We start from the raw sequence: 23819 nt of genomic DNA on the forward strand, positions 1-23819 counted from the left end.
TGGAGGAAATTTAAGAAGCTCACAGGGGAAGTTTTTAGGTGAGAAAAAAGCCACATATATTGACACATCTCAGATGAAATTCAGGAAGAATGAGCATGGAGAATAAATTCATTATCTGTGAGCATAAAGCAGTTAGTACACTATCTTAGTAGACCTAGTGCTAAAAAGGGGGCAACAGAAGTGATACTATCAGGCAGCCATTCCATCTTGTCCAGTGCTTAGGAAGTATGTATTTACAGTAGAATACACTAAATATGCAAACAGTCTCTAGCAAAAAGTAGCCTTGTTACGCACTTTGCAGATTTTAAAAGTTCAATGAAAAAGTAGCGTTGATAATTCTAGGTATTGGACTGTGAACTAAGCAGGAAGGAAGGTATGAAATAGAGGCAACTCAAGCTTTAGCAGTCTAAGGGGAAGGACTTTCAGTTTAATCTTCTAGTGCTCAGTAGAATAGGCAGATGAGACAAGACCAGGAGGAGCTTCCAAAGACAAATGTGTACTAAGGGCAGGCAAGGCAACTCAAGAGTCACCAAGTATTAAACAGCAACATGAGTTTATTACTTACTGCATAATAAAAAAAAGACACCACCACCAACATGACTGCCAATTCACTTGTATATGTTTTTTTTTTTGCATTTTTAAATTTAAATTAGTATTTCCAATTGATTAAAATTGGCTACATTGTTTTTCCTGTGCTATCTACTGAATAGGGCTTTATATTAAGTTCCTTGAGTTTTGTGAATGGAATGTGTCTTAGATGGCTGTCTATTGTAGTTCTAAGATACTCAATTTTTTTGTGATATCAGTTAATTTTTTATGTAAACAAACAATAAGAATCAGTATGGAGCCAACAGTCAATCCACAAAACTAAACAGCCAAAATAATGGAAGGAAAACCACCACAACTGAAGATTCCACGGATAAAAATGGAAAAACAAACCTGTAAAGACTATTTCAGGTTTTCATATTGGAATACAAACCATAGTTTGAAAGACAGAATTTTGGACCACTTACGTGAAATTAGGAGAAATGTGGACTTTAATGCACTTTACAAACATGTCAGAGAGAATCCTGGTCATTCTTTTCTCTTTCAGGTATTGCAGTTAGTATATAAGAATTTAAGGGATGGTCCTTTCAGAGACAGAACTGAAGTTGCTGAAACAAGAGTAGATAATTACTTTGCTATTAGGTATGTATTTTGGTCTGACTGAAAGTGTTCCCCTTAGGCTGATTTTAAAGTTACGAAAATTGAATCATTAACTTATTTGGATGTTAATTGGTGGTTGCTATGTGAATTCATTGTTTCTATTATGTATATAAAGATGTTTTTTGGTTTTAATGTTTAGGTTTGAAGAAGTACTTATTGCACGAAAGTGCTAACCTCTTGTTAATAAAGGGTATTTTTATCCTTGGAATATTCAGTTGTGGTGGTTTTCCTTCCATTATTTTTGCTGTATTTTTTATGCAGTTTAGTATATATTGAATATAACGCCAGGATTTAATAATTTTATAGTATAATGATGTTAGTTGCTTTTAGCTCATTTTAGAAAGAATTTAGTCCAGTTTGCCAGAAATTATGTTTTTATGACTGACTAGTTATGGACATTTTTTTTATTTTCTTAGTTATTTTAATTTTTAAGGGTTTGATTTAGATAGGCAGTTTTGTGGGGAGATTCCGAAGTGAAAAGAAAATGTAAATTTACTTCTCTAAAAGTAGACTTTAGCTCTGGGGCTGTTTTAGGTGGGCTAGTGAGATTTAGGTTTGTACATGTCTCTGTTTTGTGCATGGAAATGTTTTTAGTTTTCAACTTGTAGCACAAACATAGCAGGCTTAGGGAAATGTTAGTAGCTTCGTAGACGTGCCACAGACATACGTAAACTCGTGATGATGCATGAAGGATGTACATAAACGTTTACTATGTGTCCAGAGTGTAGAAAAAGACTCACACTGTACCAAACACTTATTTATCACAGCTTTATATATTTATCTTAATGCTGACTCTAGACAATCATCTTTTTCCAGCAGTTCTATATACCACAGTTGGTCAAATATATGACATATTTACTACTGAATTTCGTTTTAGTTTGGAAACTCCTCATATCAGTGTTAGTGATACTACAGGTAGCACATTTGCCTTCGGTGCAGAAGGCTGTGGGTTCTATTTCCACTCCAAGTAGACAATGTTGATAATGCAGTGCAGTAAGGGGTGTGCTGCACTCCTGTGTATGCCGTCCTTCCGATAAGACATTAAACAATGGTCCTATCTGCCTGAGCTGGTGGTAGCTCAGGTGAATGTAAACAATCCCACTGCATATATCAAAATTAGAAGGGGAAGTTCCCTGATGCCCTGACCAAACTTCCCCTAGTAGTACAAATACCCACTTGGGTCTCCCCTGAATAGACACCACTAGCCTAGTGGAACTAACCTAGACAAAAAAGATAGATAAATAAATAAAACTCTCCCATCTCCCACAATCCTTTTAATACTGCTTGGAAATCTACCAAAATGTTATGATTTAGTGCTACAGTGACCACCTTCAGTTCAGTTGTGCAAAATAATTAATTACAATAAAAAACAGATTTTCAAGGACAGACAATTTAACAGGAAAGCTTTCCTCCCTTCTTTCCCCGATGGGAAGTTATACTTCTTGTTCGGATAGCTTTTCTGTATTTGGGTGCTTCTACACATATTTTTTTTAATAACGGATAGTACTGCTCTTAGCAAAGCAATACTTTTGTTGAAATATTTGCCACGATATACTTGCCACATATTTTTATTCAGCTGCAATCTCTTATAGTATTGCAGTTATTCACTACACCTGCAAAAGCTCACAATATTTGTGGATATTACTGCATTATACATCACAAGTGCTGCTTTGCCTACCATAAACATATACTTCCCTAGTGGGGGGTTCCTGGCTCACAGAATCAAAGAAAGGGAGGAACAACACGGGACATACAAGGTAGTCTCTTGCCATTTACATGGGCATCCTGCTTTGGCAAAAAGACTGCCATGGCCCTTGAAGGGAAGGGAGCAATAACCTGGAAAGTCTGGCTGGGCAATGAGAATCAGAAGGTGGGTAAACATAAATGTTATGATTTACTGTTACAACAGCCTCTCATTGAAAATAATGTCATGATATTTTTTACACTTGTATAGCTGAGCACCATTTCTTTATCAAGCAGTAATTCAAGACAGTCGTCTATGGATTAAAATCCAGTCTTGTCTAAGTTGCTGCTTACAGCCATTTCACCAGCTTGCTTAATCATTACACAGATGCCTACAAATTAAACTTGCATTCAAGTATTAGTTATTTTCATGTCTAGATTACCATGACTGATTTGTTCAGATGTTTAGACTGAAACTACTTTCCTGAAACTACATTGGATAAAGTTGCTATTATTTTATATAATATATAGTTGGTCACTATTCAGCATTTTTGGGAACTACATTGTCTTAGTAGTAGTTTTGTCTACTTATCTATTAGGACAACTGCTTGATGGGACTGGTCTGTGGGAAAAGATAAGTCTGCTACAAATTTAGCATCAGTGGGTTCTGTTTTCTGACAGGTCTGCTTTACACTTTCTCTGGTTAGACTTCATATAATTTGGATTTTGTCTGGAAGTACTCCTACTAACTTTACTCTTGGGATACTAGGTGGTCCATCTGTTGAGTGAGATAAACATCAGCTTCACTGTTTCACTGACAGGTGTGTGTGGCATAACAATTTCTGGACTACAGTTTTCCCGGCTTCTTCTGCTTACACATATAAATAAACTTGTGTTGTCATATATCCCACAGGTAGAGTTTTTCATTACTTGTAAAGATGACTTCTGACAGCCAGCAGAATGTGACTTTGAACATGGTCATCAATTCTAGTTGCTGAATTACTGCTATTTTTATCTTACTTTAATGGCAAGTGGTTGCCCTTAGATTCTCTAGATGTCTCAAACACGTTTAAATTATTCAATTGTACAGTTTATTTGCTGCCTAGTTAAGCACTTCACTTTTTTTTCTGGTTTTACTCTTATCTTGTTCAGGTTGTAACTGTGCTTTGTACATGAACAACTAACTGAAATGCTTACCAAAATCAAACTAAAAAATCAACAGCACCTGCAACCATGTTTTCTCCCACCTTATCATGGCTGCAGTACAGCTTCAGGAATCTTAGCACATAGTTCCTCGCAAAGCAGTAATGCTCCTACACATAATTATGTTATTTATTTAATTTACTTTATTTTTTTTCTGTAGGGGGGGGGGGGGGGGTTGAAGATTCTTTTCAGCCATGACCTGGGCATAAGGCAAGTACTTACACAATACTATTTCATTCTATGTAGTATATTTGCATGGCTGCACATAATTACAGTTTAGTGAAATGGGAAACATGCTGAAATAGAGACAATTTATATAAAGAGAGTACAAAAATCAATAACAGCAAAAAATGAATTTAAACTTAAGAACAAATAAACTAGGATTCAGTGGTGCTAGCACCACTACTTTCCCTGCTAGAAACACCATCAATGCCTTTCTAGTCATCATTCCAACCTCAAACCCATGTCACTGGCACAGAGAGCTGCTGGATTACCTCCTATAACATGGCCACTTACAAACAGTTCACGGGTAAATATAGGTGTAAAGGTGTAAAAATTCATAGTAAATTAGGATCCCCCCCATACATTTCAAGGACTGCAGATAGTAAAATGAAGCTCTATCTTTTCTACACTGCCAAAAAAAACCCCATTTAGCACACATTACTGTTACCCATATCAGTCCGCTTTCTTTAACTGTTTTTTTATTTTCCTGTCACCACCCCAAAATCCTCCTGAGCCCTGTCACTGCTGTTTCAAAACACAGTATACATCTGATAATTCTTTGTTTAAAATCTTTTTTCCTACAAGTCACTCTTTCTATAAGCTATACAAACTAAACAGGAAAACAGAGGAGATGAGAGCTTAGCAAAAGTGACTTTTTTTTTACCTGATTGGTCCATTTGCATATATCTCTGCCATCATCTTCTCTCTGCCACTGACGGAACCAAAGTCTCCCACCTTCCAGACATTGTAGTTTTTAATCACAAAACACTTGCCAAATGTGGTGCAGGTGCCACACTGGTTGAATGGAGTACAATCTGCAGATTGAAATTAGCAGTATTTAGCAGTGCCATAATTTATAAGGGTGTATATGATTCTGATTACATTCTATTAAAAAAAATCCCATGAAAGGACAAATGTATAGCACTTACCATAATTGTAGGTTTTAGAGTAGATCAGCATGGCAGTACTGACCTTTGGGCATTCCTGCCATGCAGAAGCCCATGACGGGACCAATTTCCAGAGTCTTTTAATCACTCCTAGCTGACACATGTTCAATGGCCAACACTTGAACATCAGGGTATATAATGGGTATCTGTTGGCACCATCTTCAGGTCCATCTAGACAGTGAGCAGAAGTCTGATGCCTGAGGACAGCATGATCCTTCCAGATGTCAAGGTAAACTTTTTTGGACAGGCATATGAGAAGGTACCAACTATGTGTAAGTAGTAAAAGTAGAGGATGATGGTGGATAATAGCTACTCATCTAAAATACTTTCCCTCCCTCCTTGGTGAAACGATACAGACAGATGTCGTAACACTAGGTTTATGTCTGCCAGTGAATGGTTAACGTCTTTCCCCCTGCACCAAAGAGAACATCCTTTCCATTTGGAAAGTATGATTTTCTGGTATCTGTTTTTTTTTTTGCCTCTCTCTGATAGAACTCCTGCAGAACAGTCTGCATTATTTGGGGTCAGAAAACAATCCAAGCTCCAACCCCTTTACTTGAATAAGTAGGTCTATCACATGTGAGTGTGTAATATCTCCCCCTGATTGAGGGTCAGGAGGATGGAGAACCAAAGTTCTCTTCTGGTCAAGGTAACAATGAGTACTGTGCTTGGCCTGTCTGACCTTACATTTAACATTACCTTGGGAATCAGAAAAAAGGATGGAAAGGCATAAAGAAACAGTCCTGTCCATATGAAGGAGAAGGCATCTGCTTTTCATGTCCCTGTCTACTGGGTTACAGAACAGAACTTTGGAAGTTATCTGTCTGGGTGAGGAGTGAAAAGGTCTGTACTGGGATGTCCCCAGTGATGGGTGATATCTAGGAAGATCTCCATTTTTATTATCCATTCACTGGCATCCAAAATGTCCCCTGCTCAAAGAATCTGTTTAGGTGTTGCTCCAGCCCACGGTGCAGTATGATATCATTGTAAATTGCAACTGTTGTGCCAAGATCCAAATCTTTACTACTAGACTACAAAGGAGTACAAATGAGTTCCCCCTTGATTGCTTATGTAGCACATTACTGCAGTGTTGTCTGTCCAAATCTGCAGTGATCCTGAGGAATGAGATGGTTTGCAAAGCTTTCATTGCTACAAAAAAATGCAAGCAACTCCTTCTGCTTTATGTGAAGTTTTCTTTGCTCAGGGGTCCAGACACCTTGCATCTTCAAGGGCCCCAAGTCCCCAGGCTATTTCAGAACAGTCTGTGGTGACTGTCTGTCTCTGGTAGAGAAATTTGTTTTTGGATTCAGCTTGATGGTGTCTTTCCAACGAAGTAGCTCTCTTGCCAAGCAAGATAAAAAAGAGCCACAAGATTTCCAAGGATTGAGACGGTTGCTCCCAGGAGTTTTTCAGGAAGCAATGAAGTTTCCTCATGTGTAGTTTTGCCAGGGGAATCATACGAATGCATGATCTCATGAACCCAAAGGCCATTAGATATTCACTTGCTGTGACTATCTGCCTTGGCAGTAAAGCTGAGTAGACTGTCTAACAGAAAGGACATCTTGTTTTGGGTAAGAAGTCTTCCTGTAATATATAGTCTATCAGTGCACCCAAAATGAGAATTTTTTTTTTTTTAAATTAAGAGAAACAGAATTCTTGTCTGGGCACTGAAGTTGGGACTTGCGCTCTGAAAGCAGCAATGGTAGCCTGTAAGGCTGTTTGAAGTTCCAGTAAGTTTTTTTAGCTGGATGAGACAATCATCCAGGCAGGGGTAAATGGGCACTCCTATTATTCCGCAATGTGCTATAAACAGAGCTAGACATTTGGCAAAACTTTGGGTTCAGTGGATAAACCAAATGGTAAATTATTATTTCAGGTTTAAAAATTCAAAAGGGGATATTCCAGGGTGACTCTCTGGTCACCGCTGCTGTTCTACCCTGTCCTTAACCCATTAAGCTGTCTACTTAACAGCTTAGACCATGGCTATAATTTGGGCCCTAGAAAACAACAAAGTGTAATGACTTCTCATCTTCTCTTTGTCGATGATTTAAAACTATATAGCTCATCAGATGAGGAACTGAAAGCACAACTGCAAGTTGTCAAAAGTTTTTCAGATGATATAAGAATGTCATTTGGTCTTGATAAATGTGCAAAAGCAATCTATAAAGCGGCAAAACTGCAGCACCAGGAAAACAGCAGTTTGGGACAAGAATGTGATATAAAAGAACTTGAGCAAGAGGGAGTTTACATATATTTGAGAATTGATGAAGGATCAACAATAAAACATGAACAATTGTGAATAACTTAGTAAGGAACACTTTGCACTTTAAAAAGACTTAAATTAATCCTGAAAACAGCATTGGCATCTAGGAACAAAATCCAACCCATAAACCAGTTTGCTCTTCCTGGCCTAACTTACAGTTTTGGAGTGACTGACTGACCCTAAAACGTATTGGATAGATTAGATAGGAAAATAAGAAGGACGCTTCATGCTCACCAAATGATTTATAAAAATCAGTGCATACCAAGATTATATATACCCTGTTCCAAAGGAGGAATGGCCCTCTTTAAAATTGATTACATGTATAGATCTGCAATTGTCGGACTCCACACATATCTGCTGACCTCAGCTGCACCAAAGAGAACATCCTTTCCATTTGAAAAGTATGATTTTCTGGTATCTGGTTTTCTTGCCTCTCCCAGGATAGAACACCTGCAGAATAGTCAGCATTATTTGGGGTCAGAAACCAATCCAAGCTCAAGTTGAATAAGTAGGTCTATCACTTGTGAGTGTATAATATCTCCCCCTCATTGGGGGTCAGGAAGATGGAGAAAGTACAGTTGCGTACACTAACCATAAATGTAGATGTTTGAGTGTATTCACTGTTGCAGTCATCACCTGTGGGTTATCCCTGGTGTGGTAGCCCTTGGCTGGCCCAAATAACAGAGTCAGTGTTTTTCTGAGTCTGCTGCTATTGCTTGTTGACTGATGTCAGGTCATCAGTGCTATAAAACAAGGCAGCCGATGCCATTACATCAGTTTTTCTTGCCTTAACTAGTCAGAAGCCCCAGAAAATAAGGTAATGTGGTCCTGGTGGCAAAAAGCCACCATAAGCAGCTTATGTCTCCCCAAGGAAAGAGGATATAAGGGGGAAGGAGGGAGACCAGGACTGCAACAGTGAATACACTCGAAGATCTACATTTATGGTAAGTGTACACAACTGTACTATGTTCTTCATGTTTCACTGTTGCAGTCATCACCTGTGGGAAGATTCCCAAAGCTGACGAGAGGAGTGGTTGGATTAGTAAGAGACCTAGGCCTGGGTCAGCAAGCCCTGCAGCACTGCAGAGGCAAACCCTGCCCTAGCCTTAGAGAAAAGAGGTAGGTGGTAATGCTTTGTAAAGGTATGGACGGAAGTCCAGGTGGCAGCTTCCAAGATGTCCCTGATGGGAACTCCTCTGAGGAATGCTGTGGAAGTGGAGGCTGCCCTAGTGGAATGGGTATGAACAGACTTAGGGGGTGGCTTCCCATGTAATCTGTAGCAGAAAAGGATGCAGTGTGATATCCATTTGGAAATTGTTTGCTTGGAAATGGGATTCCCCTCTGCCCCTGGGGCAAAGCTGACAAGAAGTTGATCTGTTTTCCTGAAAGCTTTGGTATCGTCCAGGTAGTTTCTGAGCTGTCTGTGCACGTCTAGTCAGTGCAGAATTCTTTCCCCCTTGTTTTGAGGTTTAGGGAAGAAGGTGGGTAGATGTATGGCCTGTTTGAGAGTCACATTAGATACCACCTTGGGCATAAAGGAGGGGTTAGTCCTCAGGGAGACCCTGTCTGCATGGAAAATGATGAAGGGCTCAATGTCCATCAATGCCTGAAGTTCTGAAACCCTTCAGGCTGAGGTGATAGCTAGTAGGAAAGCAGTCTTCCTGGAGAGGTATTTCAGTTATGCTGAAGCAGCAGGTTTGAAGGGTGGTAAGGTTAGTTTTTCCAAAACATAATTCAGGTCCCAGGCTGGTGTGGGTGGCCTTCTGGGAGGTCTGATATTAGAAGCCCCCTCTGAGGAATTGTTTAAACAAAGGATGTGAGAACAGGGGCAGGTCTGTATAGAAATGAGCTGAAATGGCTGAGGCATGGATCTTAATTGAAGAGAAGGAGAGGCCACTATTGAGTAACTCCGCTAGATAGTCCAGGATAAGAGGGATGGAAGGTTGTGAGGAACTGCCCCCTTTGAACTGGCTCCAGGAGCAGAATCTATTCCATTTCTCTGCGTACGATTTTCTGTGATAATGTCTAGGAACTGTTTGCTTAACAGGGGCCCTTTGTTTATTTTTAGAGTATAAGCCATGCTGACAGTTTGAGAGTCTGCAAGTCTGGGTGCAGTACCCCCTCCCCCAACTGAGCAAGAGATCTGAGATCAGAGGAAGCTGCCTGGGAGGGTGTGATGTCAGGCTGTGCAGTAAAGGGTACCAATGCTGCCTAGGCCAGTCTGGAGTAATGAGGATAGCCTTTGGTCTCTCCTCCCTTATCTTGATCAGTACCTTGGGAATAAGAGGCAGAGGAGGGAATGCATACAGAAAGAGGGAGTTCCAGGGGAAGGTCAAGGCATCCATTTTCCACGCTAGGTGGGTGATACTCCCTGTTACAGAATTTTTTTAACTGGTGGTTGAGGTGCAAGGCAAAGAGATCCACCTCCGGAGTTCCCCACTCCTGATTGACTTGCAAAAAGATTTTTCTGTGGAGCTGCCATTTGTGTGTGTCCAGTACGTTTCTGCTTAAGTGGTCTGCCAGGGAGTTGTTGATCCCTGGTAGGTATTGGGCTATCAGGTGTAGTCCCACGGAAGAGGCAGTCAGCCAGAGGTTCATGGCTAGCCTGCACAGAGGTGAAGATTGGGTCCCTCCCTGTTTGTTGATGTACCACATTACAGTGGTGTTGTCTGTTTTGATAAGGAGAACCCCTGGCCTGAGATGGGGTTTGAAGGATATCAGAGCCTTTTGTACTGCCATCATTTCCTTCTCGTTGATGTCTAAGGGAAGGTGCTGGGCATCCCAAAGGCCTTGAGTGCACCTGCCTGCTAGGTGAGTGCCCTAAGCAATGTCTGAGGAGCATACCTCTCAACCTGGAAACATCAAAAATCTGGACAAGGTCCATGAAAAATAGGTACAAATCTGTACGCTGATTAACATCAAATTTGCATACATAATCATGAAACCCCACCCACTCCAATGGAATTGTGGGATACCAACATTCAAACACAAGCTGTTGAACAGACAACTAAAATATAGCACCAGAGTCCCCCTGCAGCCATTCCAATGCCCCATTATCTACCTATTTTGCCCCATTTACCATAAACACTAATGTGTACATACATACTGCTTTACTTCTACAATGGATTATCTGGATTTCTACATTTTATAGGCCACTTGGCTGAGGACTCAACTGTACAGCTGTGCTAGTGGGGAGTCTTACTGGGGATCCTGACAGAGGGGGAACCCAGATGCCGGACTGTGTTCCCTGTGTGCTCTTAAGGGAAATTATGCTTGATGCAGAAAGCTGCATCTGGAAATACTGGGAGCATCCATTTGTGTTCCAAGTGAACATCCCTCTCCAGTGTCAGTGGTGAGTTTTCAGGCTCCTTGATTACTGGCCCACAGTGGGGACGTCACATGAACCACTGAAATATTAGTTCTTAAAGTGACCACAGTGAAAAGGAGACACATGAAGAAAGCATAACACAAGAATTAGTCACATTTTCCACACAAAAAGGTAGAGAAGTTTTATTCTCCTTTTTGTAACTCAGGGACAGTTTCCCCCTCGCATGTACGCAGTGAGAACTAGGACCACTGCTATATATGGGTAAAGAGTTGGATTAGCTATTCCCTAACAGCAGAAGAAAGGCAAAAATTTACAGTGCTGAAACCAAGAACTGAAAGTGTTTGTCAGTTTGTTTACCTCTTAAGTAGATCAGAATGTGCTAGACCTCTGACACACAGAAAAAAAAAATGCAAACGCTGAGTAAAGTTAAAAAATGCTGCCAAGAATTAAGTACGGGAGGTGCAAATTATGACTAGTTTATGTTTCTAATTTTGCAATAAATTTATTTGGTAGAAATCTTCTGTTAAAAATATGCAGGGACATAAAGTGATTTATAACTACATACATATGTGGATTATTTTCTCTGTAAAATGGGCAGGCCACTAATGTAACAATGACAGCTGTTGTGCTGAACACCTGTTAAGCATTCCCGAATTGGCAGGCAATTTACCCCTCTCACAATATTAGATTGGGAAGTTTATGAAAATAAACATATGCACTACTTTGAAGGATGGGGGACGACGACTCAAGATCAAGGGATGAAACCTTCCTGGCTTACACATGTAGTCACTAGGCACTCTTAAGTATAAGTTACATGAACACGCAGTTGGCTCTCTTTTTAACTCAAAAGCCCCCCCATAAAAAGCTATCAGTACTACCTGTCCAACACTGGAAAAATAAACTGATGTATATACTACCAAAATGCCATGTGTACCGCTGGTATCTTAATTAATGGACTGCTGATATTCCTCATGTACCACCTATTGTACAAATAATAAAAGTATGTGACAAGGTACACAGGATTCTCTAAAATCTTGTAAGATTCACAAATTAGAGAATAACTCTACTCACTAAACTCCTAATTTCCAGTTAAAGTAAACTGTTACCCAACAGACAACAGCAAATGGTCAGAGATTATACAACTCCCACCCCTGCACCACCCCCCCCCCCAGCCAGAAATCATCTGGGCCAAAACCAATGGCTGATTAATGATGAGAAAAACAAAATGAGAAGAAAAATATCATTAACATGTTAAAACTCTGACTAATGACATCCACAAAAACCAGAAGACTGTTTGTAGTCCACATGCTACAACGTAGATGTACCTCTACCAGTTCTTTATTTAGCTGCAACACCTGTGATATTACAAAAATGTAAAAAGGAAATGCCAGCACTAGGAAATTGTTTTCAATTTGCTGTTTTATGCTTATTAAGTGCTTAAAAGTGACTTAGAATCCTGATCAGCTCCAGTTGTTTGAAAGGAAAGTCAACAATCAATGTCACAGCACATCTAGATAAACGTATATGACAGCAAGGCAAGCTACAGTTCAGTTCATTTCACTGTTTGTTTATTTGAAGACAACACGTGCATTTCCTGAATACCCAGCCAGGATTAGTATGAAACAACAAACTTCACAGCCCTGCAAATGGTAAAATATGTAAGGCAACCGAAGGAGATGCTACCCAGATTATATTGGAATTATGTATGACATACTGCCAGCAAAATTCAACAATATTAATAAAGTTCAATGCCTTGTTCAGTATTTCTCTTCTCTCTCCTCCACCTTACACAACACGATCCTTGTCTGATCTACTCTCCAGCATAACATGTTGCTCTACAAAGTCATAATTTATTAATGAAAAGTTCACTACACCAAAACCAGATTTTATACGCATTTTCAGCCACAAGGGTAGTACATGTATTCCGAAATATAAATGGATAAATGTTTCTGTCCTTCAGGCAAGCAAGTATATGGAATTTTACAAGAATTAAATAATGCAAACCTAAAAATAAATAAATACACAGAAGCACACACACTTTGCTGACAGAATAAATAACGGCGAGTGAGAACGGCAGAATTGAACTGCCCAAAAGAATAAAGACGTGTATCCTACTTGTTCGTTTACATTGAGTTCCCCGCTCGACAGAATAAAGTCATGTTTCCCAATTCCCACTTGTTGGTTGAGGACTTCACTGCTCTGCAGAAGAACTGAAAAGATCCATCCATATAACCCGCTCGCTTCAATTCAAAGTCAGGAAATGGCGCGATGACAGAAAGCTTGATTCCGACAGGCTGATGGCGCTGACGGAGCTGACGTCATCACACACGTGATGACGTCAGCTCAAAACTGGGAAAAATGAAATATAAAAAAAGAAGCTGCGGAAAAGTCGGAAATGAAGGGGTGCCACTCGTGAATCGTGGCACCCCATGATTTAGACCCCAAAACTCGGTAAAAACCGAGTAATTCGGGACAGTTGAGAGGTCTGCTGAGGAGTCGGTGGTGATGGTCTGCCCGGTAGGGCGGAGGATGAAAGGAAGACTCTTGTTCTTGGCACAGGCCCCTGCGCACCAGAGAAACTCGGCCCTTATACAGGGGATCAGGGGGAGAGAGGTCTCTAGAGGCTGAGAGTGCTGACACCAAAGGTTCTTTAGATACCACTGAAGTTTCCTCATGTGAAGCCTGGCCAGAGGAATTAGAAGGATGCAAATGCCATGTACCCCAAGGCTTGCAGGAACTTCCTCACTGTGAGGTGACTTCTGGCAGTCAAGCTGGGTAAAGAAGAGAGGCAGGAAGCTCTGCTTTTCTGGGGATAGGAAGGCCACTTGGGATGCTGTGTCCAGCAGTGCTCCCAAGAAAATGATCCTCTTGGAGGGTGTTTGCTTTGATTTCTTTTCGTTGATGGTGAACCCTAAGGAAGTTAGGAGTGTTTTGACAAAGAGGAGGTCCTGGAGCAGCTTTTCTTTGCACGCTGCCTGAAGGAGGTGCCCATGACCACCCAATGCTCTGACGATAGAAGCAATTATGATACATAAAAATATTGTTGCTCAACATACAGTCTAACAGTAAACATACACCTTCAATATTAGTTTGAGTCAAGATTTGTACTTGTTGCAAAAAGGCCTCAATGGCCATCAAGCCATATTCTTTTGTAATTACTGTGAACAAACTGTTTATATCCAGGGTTACTAACAAATAATCCGTACAGTCAGCATTGGGACCTAAATGACTGTGTAAAGATTGCAAAAAATGAGCTGTGTCCTTTAATATTCTGGGTACAGAAACCAAACACTTTCTTAGATGAGCCTCTACCCATATAGAAGCATGTTCAGTAGCCCACCCCCTTCACGATACAATTGGACGTAATGGTGAGTTCCTGGGATCTTTATGTATTTTTGGTAAAGCTTTGAACAGTGGAACAACAGGATGTTCAATCAATATAAACTTCATTAATACAGTTTCTTAACCTTAAGTTGTGAAAATACAAAAAGATCCCAGGAATCCACCATTACGTCCAATTGGATCTGGAAGGGGGTGTTGCTCCAACCCACGGTGTAGTATGATATCATTGTCAATTGCAACTGTTGTGCCAAGAGCCAAATCTTTACTGCTAGACTACAAAGGGGTAGGAATGAGTTCTTCCTGGACTGCTTACGTAGCACATAACTGCAGTGTTGTCTGTCCAAATCTGCAGTGCTCCTGAGGAATGAGTTGGTTTGCAAAGCTTTCATTGCTACAAAAAATGCAAGCAACTCCTTCTGCTTTATGTGATGTTTTCTTTGCTCAGGGGTCCAGACACCTTGCACCTTCAAGGGTCCCAAGTCCCCAGTCTTCTCAAGTCCCCATGCTATTTCAGAACGGTCTGTGGTGACTGTCTTGTCTGTCTCTGGTAGAGATAAATTTGTTTCTGGATTCAGCTTGATGGTGTCTTTCCAATGAAGTAGCTCTCTTTTCAAGCAAGATAAAAAAGAGCCACAAGGTTTCCAAGGATTGAAACTGTTGCTCCTAAGAGTTTTTCAGGAAGCACTGAAGTTTCCTCATGTGTAGTTTTGCCAGGGGGAATCATACGAATGCATGATGTCATGAACCCAAAGGACATTAGATATTCACTTGCTGTGACTGTCTGCCTTGGCAGTAAAGCTGAGTAGACTGTCTATCAGAAAGAACATCTTGTTTTGGGTAAGAAGTCTTTCTGTAATATATAGTCTATCAGTGCACCCAGAATGAGAATTCTTTTTTTTTTTTTAATTTAAGAGAAACAGAATTCTTGTCTGGGCACTGAAGTTGGGACTTGCGCTCTGAAAGCAGCAATGGTAGCCTGTAAGGCTGTTTGAAGTTCCAGTAAGTTTTTTTAGCTGGATGAGACAATCATCCAGGCAGGGGTAAATGGGCACTCCTATTATTCCGCAATGTGCTATAAACAGAGCTAGACATTTGGCAAAACTTTGGGTTCAGTGGATAAACCAAATGGTAAATTATTATTTCAGGTTTAAAATTTCAAAAGGGGATATTCCAGGGTGACTCTCTGTCCCCACTGCTGTTCTACCCTGTCCTTAACCCATTAAGCTGTCTACTCAACAGCTTAGGCCATGACTATAATTTGGGCTCTAGAAAACAACAAAGTGTAATGACTTCTCATCTTCTCTTTGTTGATGATTTAAAACTATATAGCTCATCAGATGAGGAACTGAAAGCACAACTGCAAGTTGTCAAAACTTTTTCAAATGATATAATAATGTCATTTGGTCTTGATAAATGTGCAAAAGCAACCTTTAAAGTGGGAAAACTGCAGCATCAGGAAAACAGCAGTTTGGGACAAGAATGTGATATAAAAGAACTTGAGCAAGAGGGAGTTTATAAATATTTGAGACTTGATGAAGGATGAACAATAAAACATGAACAATTGCGAATAACTTAGTAAGGAATACTTTAGAAGACAAATTAATCCTGAAAATAGCATTGACATCTAGGAACAAAATCCAAGCCATAAAGCAGTTTGCTCTTCCTTGCCTAACTTACAGTTTTGGAGTGATTGACTGACCCAAGAACGTATTGGATAAATTAGATAGTAAAACAAGAAAGATGCTTCATACTCACCAAATGATTAAAATCAGTGCATACCAAGATTATATATTCCCTGTTCCAAAGGAGGAATGGGCCTCCTTAAAATTGATTACATGTATAGATCTGCAATCGTGGGACTCCACACACATCTGCTGAACTCACAAGACTCAAACATAGAGAAAGTTTTAAAACATGAGAAGAATAAATCTAAGATTACTTCTCTGATTAATCTAGCAGAAGCATACTGGTGTCAAGCAAGAATGGAAATCAAACTTGAAGTAAATAAAAATTGGGCAGCAACTGAGTGTGCCAAAAAAACAAAAGAAAGACTATAAGGTGAGGGAACAGAAAAGAAGGCAAGAAATGTGGAAAATGCATAAATATAGTTGCAAGTATAGAAAACTTCTGAAACAACCTCATGTTGATCCAGAATGAAAGCATGGTTAAGGAGAGGAGAATTCAAACCAAGAGATGAAATGTTAATATTGGTGGCACAAGACAGTGGGCTACTTACACGTTGGTTTACAAAGTCCATTGAACATGTGGGAGAAACAGACAAATGTAGGTTTTGTAAATCGGAACTGGAAACAGTTGCACACCTCGTTGCTGGGTGTGACATACTAATGGTAGAAGGACTGTATACTGAAAGGCATAATAATGTGGCAAGACTGTTGCACTGGGGATAGCAAACATTATGGTACTGAAGTGGCTGAAAAACACTGGAAACATGAGCCACAAAGCATCATAGAAAAAGATGAAGTCTACATCACATGGGCTCACCCATTACCAACAGTTAAAAAGACAAATGCTAGAAAACTGGATGTAGTGGCCCATGAAAAGAAGACAAAAGCAGCATTGATCACTAAAATCGCCACACCCAGTGACTACAGTGTCTTGTGTACCGAGAGACACAAAGTCATAAAATATCAGGATTTACAGGCAGAAATGAGAGAAATGTGGAAGAAAGATACCCAGATAGTTCCAATAGTAGTAGGAGCAACAGGTCTTAGAAAAAAAATCTACAATCGTATTTAAATATGTTAGCAATACATGTAACCCTGTACGAATTGCAGAAGGAGTCATTACTGGGCACACTGTGGGTGCTGTGAAGAGCACTTCTGGCTGACATCAAAGACTGAAATACTAATTTGATGAACTTTAATCATACTGTGACTTAGGAATGGGGTACATTCCCATCATGGTATTAGAAAAGTACAGTTTTGTACCTACCATAAATGTAGATGTTCGAGGATCCACATTGCTGCAGTCCTAACTATTGGGGTAGTCCGCTGTCCAGTCGGCCCGAATACCAAAGTATATGGCTGACGTCGGTCAGGGTGCATTAGACTGACGTCAGTACGTCAGGGTACTAATGCGCATGACCGATGTCATATCCTCAGTCTTTTCTTGCCCCAGATGTCAGAAGACCCTGAAAAGATAAGGCCCAAAATCCAAAAACACCAAACATACCTGCACCAAAAATATGTACAATATATACAAACTCAGCTGAACATAACCTCACCTACACAACCACCCCAACACAGAGGGGAAGGAGGGAGGGTAAATTGGACTGCAGCAATGTGGATCCTCGAACATCTACATTTATGGTAGGTACAAAACTGTACTATGTTCTTCATTCCACAATGCTGCAGTCCTAACTATTGGGTAGAATCCCAAAGCAGAGGTAAGGGAGGCTGGCAAATTATAAAGAAGCAGGAGCTGATAACATGCCTTGCAAAATGGCTGTTGCAAAACCAGCCCTAGACTTAGAGTAGAGAGGAAGGTGGTAATGCTTAGAGAAAGTATGCACTGAACTCCAAGTAGCTGCCTCCAAAATATCCTTAGTTGCCACCCCCCTTAGAAAAGCTGTTGAAGTGGCAGTAGCCCTAGTGGAATGAGGCCTGATCCCAACTGGAATCTCCTTGCCATGATGGGAATAACAAAAGGCAATGCAAAACCCAATCCACCGAGAAATAGTTTGTTTTGACACAGGCTTGCCCTGAGAACTCAAAGCAAAAGAAACAAACAACTGCTGAGACTGCCTAAAATCCTTAGTCCTGCTCAAGTAATAACGCAATTGCCTGTGTACATCTAAAGTGTGCAAAATCTTTTCCCCTTTGTTTTGGGGATCTGCATAAAACGTAGGCAAATGAATAGTTTGGTTTAAAGCCACACTAGAAACCACTTTAGGCATAAAGGAAGGATTTGTACGTAATGATACCCTATCCTTATGAAAAATCAAAAAGGCTCAACCGCCATAAGGGCCTGTAACTCAGAAACCCTTCTTGCAGAAGTAATGGCCAACAAAAAAGCAGTCTTCCATGACAAGTATTTCAGTTCAGCAGTAGCTGCAGGCTCAAAAGGTTGTAGAGTAAGTTTCTCCAACACAAAATTGAGATCCCGAGCAGGAGTAGGAGCTCTACGTGGGGGTCTTATATTCTTTGCCCCTCTAAGAAATTGCTTGAACAAAGGATGTGAAAACAATGGTGGGTCACAATCATAGTGAGCTGAAATTGCTGCAGCATGAATCTTAATGGAAGAGAAAGACAAACCTTTGTCCAATAACTCAGTAAGATATTGAAGAGCCACACTCAAAATAGGCTCCGAAATCTCCAAATTCTTAGCTGCAGCCCAAAATAAAAATCTCTTCCATTTTTCTGCATACACTTTCCTTGTACTAGGTCTTCTGGCTTCCATAATCACATTTAAAACTTGTTGAGGAAGTTGAGACCTGCTGCCTTTCAAAACAGAATATGCCAGGCTGTTAGATGAAGAGAGTGAAGCTTGACATTGAGCAGACGACCGTCCTTCTGAGACAACAGATGTGGAATCAAGGGTAAAGGCCATGGGGGCTTCTTTACCAAACTCCTCAGTAATGGGTACCAGTGCTGCTGAGGCCAATCTGGAGCTATTAAAATCATCCTTGGCTTGTCTTGTCTGACCTTTAGAAGCACCTTTGGAAGAAGAGGCAGAGGTGGAAACGCATACACATGAAGATTTTTCCAACTGAAAGAAAGAGCATCCACTTTCCAAGCTGTGTGATGAAACCTCTTTGTGCAAAACTTTGGCAGCTGGTGGTTCAGTGGAGAAGCGAACAGATCTATGTCTGGAGTTCCCCAGGACACTGTCAACTTTTGAAATACATGAAGATCCAGTTTCCACTCGTGGGGATCCATGATTTGTCTGCTTAACACATCTGCTAAGGAGTTCTGTGCTCCCGGCAGAAACCTTGCCTGAAGAGATAGTTGCAAGCTTAGCGCAGTCTCCCATAAAATCATTGCTTGCCTGCACAATGGGTAAGAATGTGTTCCCCCTTGTTTGTTGATGTACCACATGACAGTTGTGTTGTCTGTTAGAATCAACACCTGCCCTGGAAGAAGTAACTTCTTGAAAGCCATTAATGCAAACTGGACTGCTAACATCTCCTTCATGTTGATATGTAGATGCTGTAGTCTGGCAGGCCACTTGTCTTGTATCCACTTTCCATGTAGATGAGCTCCCCAAGCAATGTCTGAGGCATCTGTCGTTAGAATTTGACTCGCCTCTGGCCGGGTCACAGAGAGTCCCTTGTTTAGGTGACATTCCTGAGCCCACCACAAAAATTCCTTTCGAATGCAAGGTATTATTTGAATGACAGTGTCCAAATCCTGGCAGTGCTGTGTCCATACATTTTTGAGATACCATTGTAGCTTCCTCATATGCAGTTTGGCATTGAGAAGCACCAGAATACAAGATGCCATGAACCCTAAGGCTTGAAGGACTGTCCTTGCAGTCAGCCCGGACTGAAGAGATAGGTGATGGAAGTAACTGGAAAGATTCTTTTGTTTGTCCGGGGTTAAAAAGGCCATCTGGGCTGCTGTATTCAGTCTCACACCCAGAAAGCACATGTCTTGAGAGGGTACTAGACTGGACTTTATTTCGTTCACAGAATACCCTAGGCATCTTAGCACTGCTATGACATATTCCAAATGCTGTAGAAGGTCTTCCTTTTCTTGAGCCAGAATCAGGCAATCGTCCAAGTAAGGATAGATTTGAATTCCTTTTAGCCTGAAGTAAGCTATCACTGGAGCCAGAACCTTTGTGAATACTCTGGGCGCAGTAGAGAAGCCAAAGGGCAATGCAGAGAACTGATAATGAGAATTTCCAGCTCGAAAACGCAGATACTTTCTGCAACTTAGTCTTATAGGCACATGAAGGTAAGCTTCCTTGAGATCTAAAGTTACCATCCAGTGATTCTTGCCCAGCAGAGGTAAAAGCTGTTGTAACGTCAACATTTTGAACTTGGGAATGTCCAGATAAGTGTTGAGGATAGATAAATCCAAAATTGGTCTCCACGTGTTCCCCTTCTTCGGTACTAGGAACAGGCGAGAATAAAATCCTAGGCCCCTTTCTGGCACAGGAACCGGCTGAATGGCCCCTATTTGGAGCAACTGAGAAATTTGCTTGCGAGCCTCTTGTCTTTGTAGAGGAGGAATGTCTGGCATGCCTTTGAAAGGAGGCAAGGTATGGAAATAAAACCTGTAACCGTGGTGAATGATATCCAGAACCCATTTGTCTTGGGTAATTAAATCCCAATTTTCTTTGAAAAGAGACAGTCTTCCTCCTAGAGGTGCCGCCAGGCGAGAGGGTACTGGCAGCTGAAAAGGCAGGTCATTGGGTCTGCTTACGAAAGGACTGACCCCTGCCCTCACTAGAAGTCTGAGCAGGTGAACTTCCTGTCCTAGGCCTAAAAGCACCCTGAGCTCTGCCCCTACCACGTCTAGACCTACCTCTAGACTGGGAATCATAAGCAGGATAAGTCCATCCCTTAGCAGGCCAATTTCTACTAAACTTCGGAGGCTGCACCTGCAAAAAATCCTTAACAGTTTGCATAGACTTAGCCTTGTCCTCCATCTTCTTTAAAACTGCTTCCACAGGCGAACCAAACAACACATCAGACTGTAAAGGAGCATCCAAAATCCTTGTCTTAACATGCTCAGCTAAGTTCTGATCTCTCAACCAGGCGTGCCTACGAAGAACAGAACCAGTGGCAGCCACCCTGGAGGAGGCCTGCACAGCATCAAAACCACATTGCAAGGAATGTTTACCCACCTGTTCAGAGACATGAACTAAATCCTGCAACTCTTTACAGTCAATACCTTCCGCCAGAGCATCCACCTTAGATTTCAACTGTGAAAGAAGATAATTCTGATATTTTAACATGTGAAACTGACAATTCAACGCCCTCATGGCTAAAGTGGATGAAGTATACACTTTCTTTCCCCATCTATCCAAAGCCCTTGCCTCTTTATCAGGAGGGACAGGATTTTTAACAACTGAGGCCTTTACACCTTTAGGCCCCTGAGAGACAGTTTCCGGGTCAGCCCTAGGACTCTTAAAAAGATACTTATGAGCTTCAGGCACCCTATAATACCTATCCGGTTTAACTGGAGCAGGAGGCAAAGAATCAGGATTCACGGAAGCCTCTGCCAAAACATCTTCCACCACCTTCAAAACAGGAGGTATAGCTAAAGGCCTATGCTGGGGTAAAACAAGAACTCCCTAAGCCTTTTCCTGGAATCAGAGAAATCTTGGCCTTCCCATTTAAAGTGCTCCCTCATGGAATGCAAAGTCTCTGAAAATGAAAAATCCTCAGGAGGAGAAGCTGAAGGAGTAGAATCATCCACATCAGAATCAGAATAAGTAGGGAACTCCTGCAAGTCTTCAGCCGAAGACTCAGAAGCCTCCGAGCATTGCTCAAAACTCTCAAACTCAGGTTCCACCCTAGGCCTCTTATCAGGAGGGGGCATAGAACCCCGTATCATAGTAATCAAATCTTCTGCCATTTTAAGCATATGTTTCTTAGGCAAAGACCCCGAAGCACCAGGAGAAACCCCCACTGAAGCAAAACTTGGCCTGCCCCTTAAGGGAGCCTTGGGAACAGAAGGGGAGGCCCTAACCACCTTAGGAAGTGAGGGAAGAACAGCCACCCGAGAAGCCCCCTCAGCCTGGCCTACTTCCTGAGAGGAAACATCCTGTAACAGTAAAGTCTCTCCCTGAGACTCCAAAGAAACACCTGGCAAAACCTCTGGCTCCACTGAGCCCTCTAAAGAACCGACATCTGGGACTGTCGGTTCTTCCCCTCTAGGCTTTGCCGTTTTGTCCTTGCGTTTTTTAGCCGAAGCCGGCGTCGGAGTATCCGACGGCATTTTATAGTTACAACGCTTCCCAAACACTAACCTGGCACAGTCTAACCTTCTCTTAATAGTGCGTTTGTTAAATCTAGCACAAGAGCGGCATCCAACAACGTCGTGCTCAGGCCCTAAACAAGGTATACACAAAGTATGGTAATCCCTATGAGGTATCTGTTTCCCACAAGAAATACAGTTATTTACTTTTTCTGACATCCGGTTAAATACTGAGGCAAGAAAAAACCAAAATAATCCCCAACGGGGTACTTAGCCAACTTTGATTCGGTCTGAAACTCTGACTTCAGAAACTTTCAGAACGCCAACCTGCACTCGCAAAATTGCTTCTGCATCGGACCATGCGGCAAAAAAGACTGAGGATATGACGTCGGTCATGCGCATTAGTACCCTGACGTACTGACGTCAGTCTAATGCGCCCTGACCGATGTCAGCCATATACTTTGGTATTCGGGCCGACTGGACAGCGGACTACCCCAATAGTTAGGACTGCAGCAATGTGGAATGAAGAACATCTCAAAAGACTTGGAGAAATTAAAAAAAAAAAAGCAGAAACTTGGTAGTGCAAACCTTCTGCTATGAATAAACATGTATGCTCCTGGAAAGGTCATGGGCAGCAGTTTCTGAACAGTCAGCATTTTGAATTTATAATGTTTAGGAACTTGTTTAACTTTGAGAGGTCTAAGACTGGTCTCCAGGTTCCTTCCTTCCTTTCTTGAGAATAGAAAAATCCTGGAGTAGAACCTTGTTGCCTCCTCCCCAGCAGGATAGGTTGAATTGGACCCCTATTGCAAGAGTCCTTGCAAAAGGGTGGGAAGGAGAGCTCCTTGGTCTTTTGGTGGCTTTGGTATCCCTGAGAAGGGAGGCCTTTCTCTGTATTGAATGAAGTTACCCTTTTCTATGATGTTTAATGCTCACTGTTCTGAGGTGATTAGATTTCACTGGTGTAGAAAGGAAGAAAGTCTTCCTTCCAGTCAGATGCGGCAGGGAGGGGAGAGCTATGCATAGTCACAGCTGTTCTCTTGGGGGGATACGGTCTCTGGACCACCCAAGTCTAGGGAGTTGCTCAGATTGCCATCTTCTGGACTGTGTAGACCTTTTTGACCTGGGAGGCCTCCCCTAAGCTTGACTAGAAGGCAGAGGTCAAGGCTTGGAAAGGTAATTCATACTATATCCTGGGGTTTGAGACCAATAAAATTCTCACAGTTTTTATTTGTTTCCTTTTTTAGTCCACTTTCTTGATTTCTATACCCAATGAGACATCCGGGAGTTCAGCATTTACTTGGTCAGAAAGTGGCTGGGTCCTCAGCCAAGCATGCCTGTGGATAACAGAGCCAGTATCAGCTGCTCAGTATGATGTAGCTAATGCACTGTAAACACACTCCAGAGAACATTTGGAAACCTACAGTGCTCCTCTAGCTGTCTCCTGTATGCCCCTTAGTAAGGCCTTATTTGCAATGCCCTTTGCTTTGTTAATGATTTGTTCCTGCAAGGACTCCAATTATTTTAACATGTGAAACTGGCAATTGAGGGCCCTCACAGAGAGGGTAGCATACATTTTAGTTTTTTTTCCAAACCTGTCTAGTAGTCTGCCTTCACTGTCATTAGGTAGGGGATGCCTACCAGTAGGTTTAGGTGCACCACAGTGGCTTCAGTACACAGTACAGATGGATTATCTTATGGGTTCTTGTAGAGGTCTTTGTGAATGGCAAGCACGC

General features: G+C 41.5%; 1 protein-coding gene across 1 annotated transcript in view; it reads right to left on the reverse strand.

The window, feature by feature from the left end:
- The window catches only part of CTSZ (cathepsin Z), a 245291-nt gene that overhangs the window by 129581 nt on the left and 91891 nt on the right, over window positions 1-23819 (reverse strand). The window contains exon 4 of the mRNA XM_044089976.1: window positions 4979-5129. Coding sequence (XP_043945911.1) covers window positions 4979-5129 — 151 coding nt within the window. The remainder of the gene's footprint in view (window positions 1-4978; window positions 5130-23819) is intronic.

This window comes from Protopterus annectens, chromosome 12.part0, assembly GCF_019279795.1.
Source record: "Protopterus annectens isolate FY-2018-M chromosome 12.part0, PAN1.0, whole genome shotgun sequence".
NCBI lineage: Eukaryota > Metazoa > Chordata > Ceratodontiformes > Protopteridae > Protopterus > Protopterus annectens.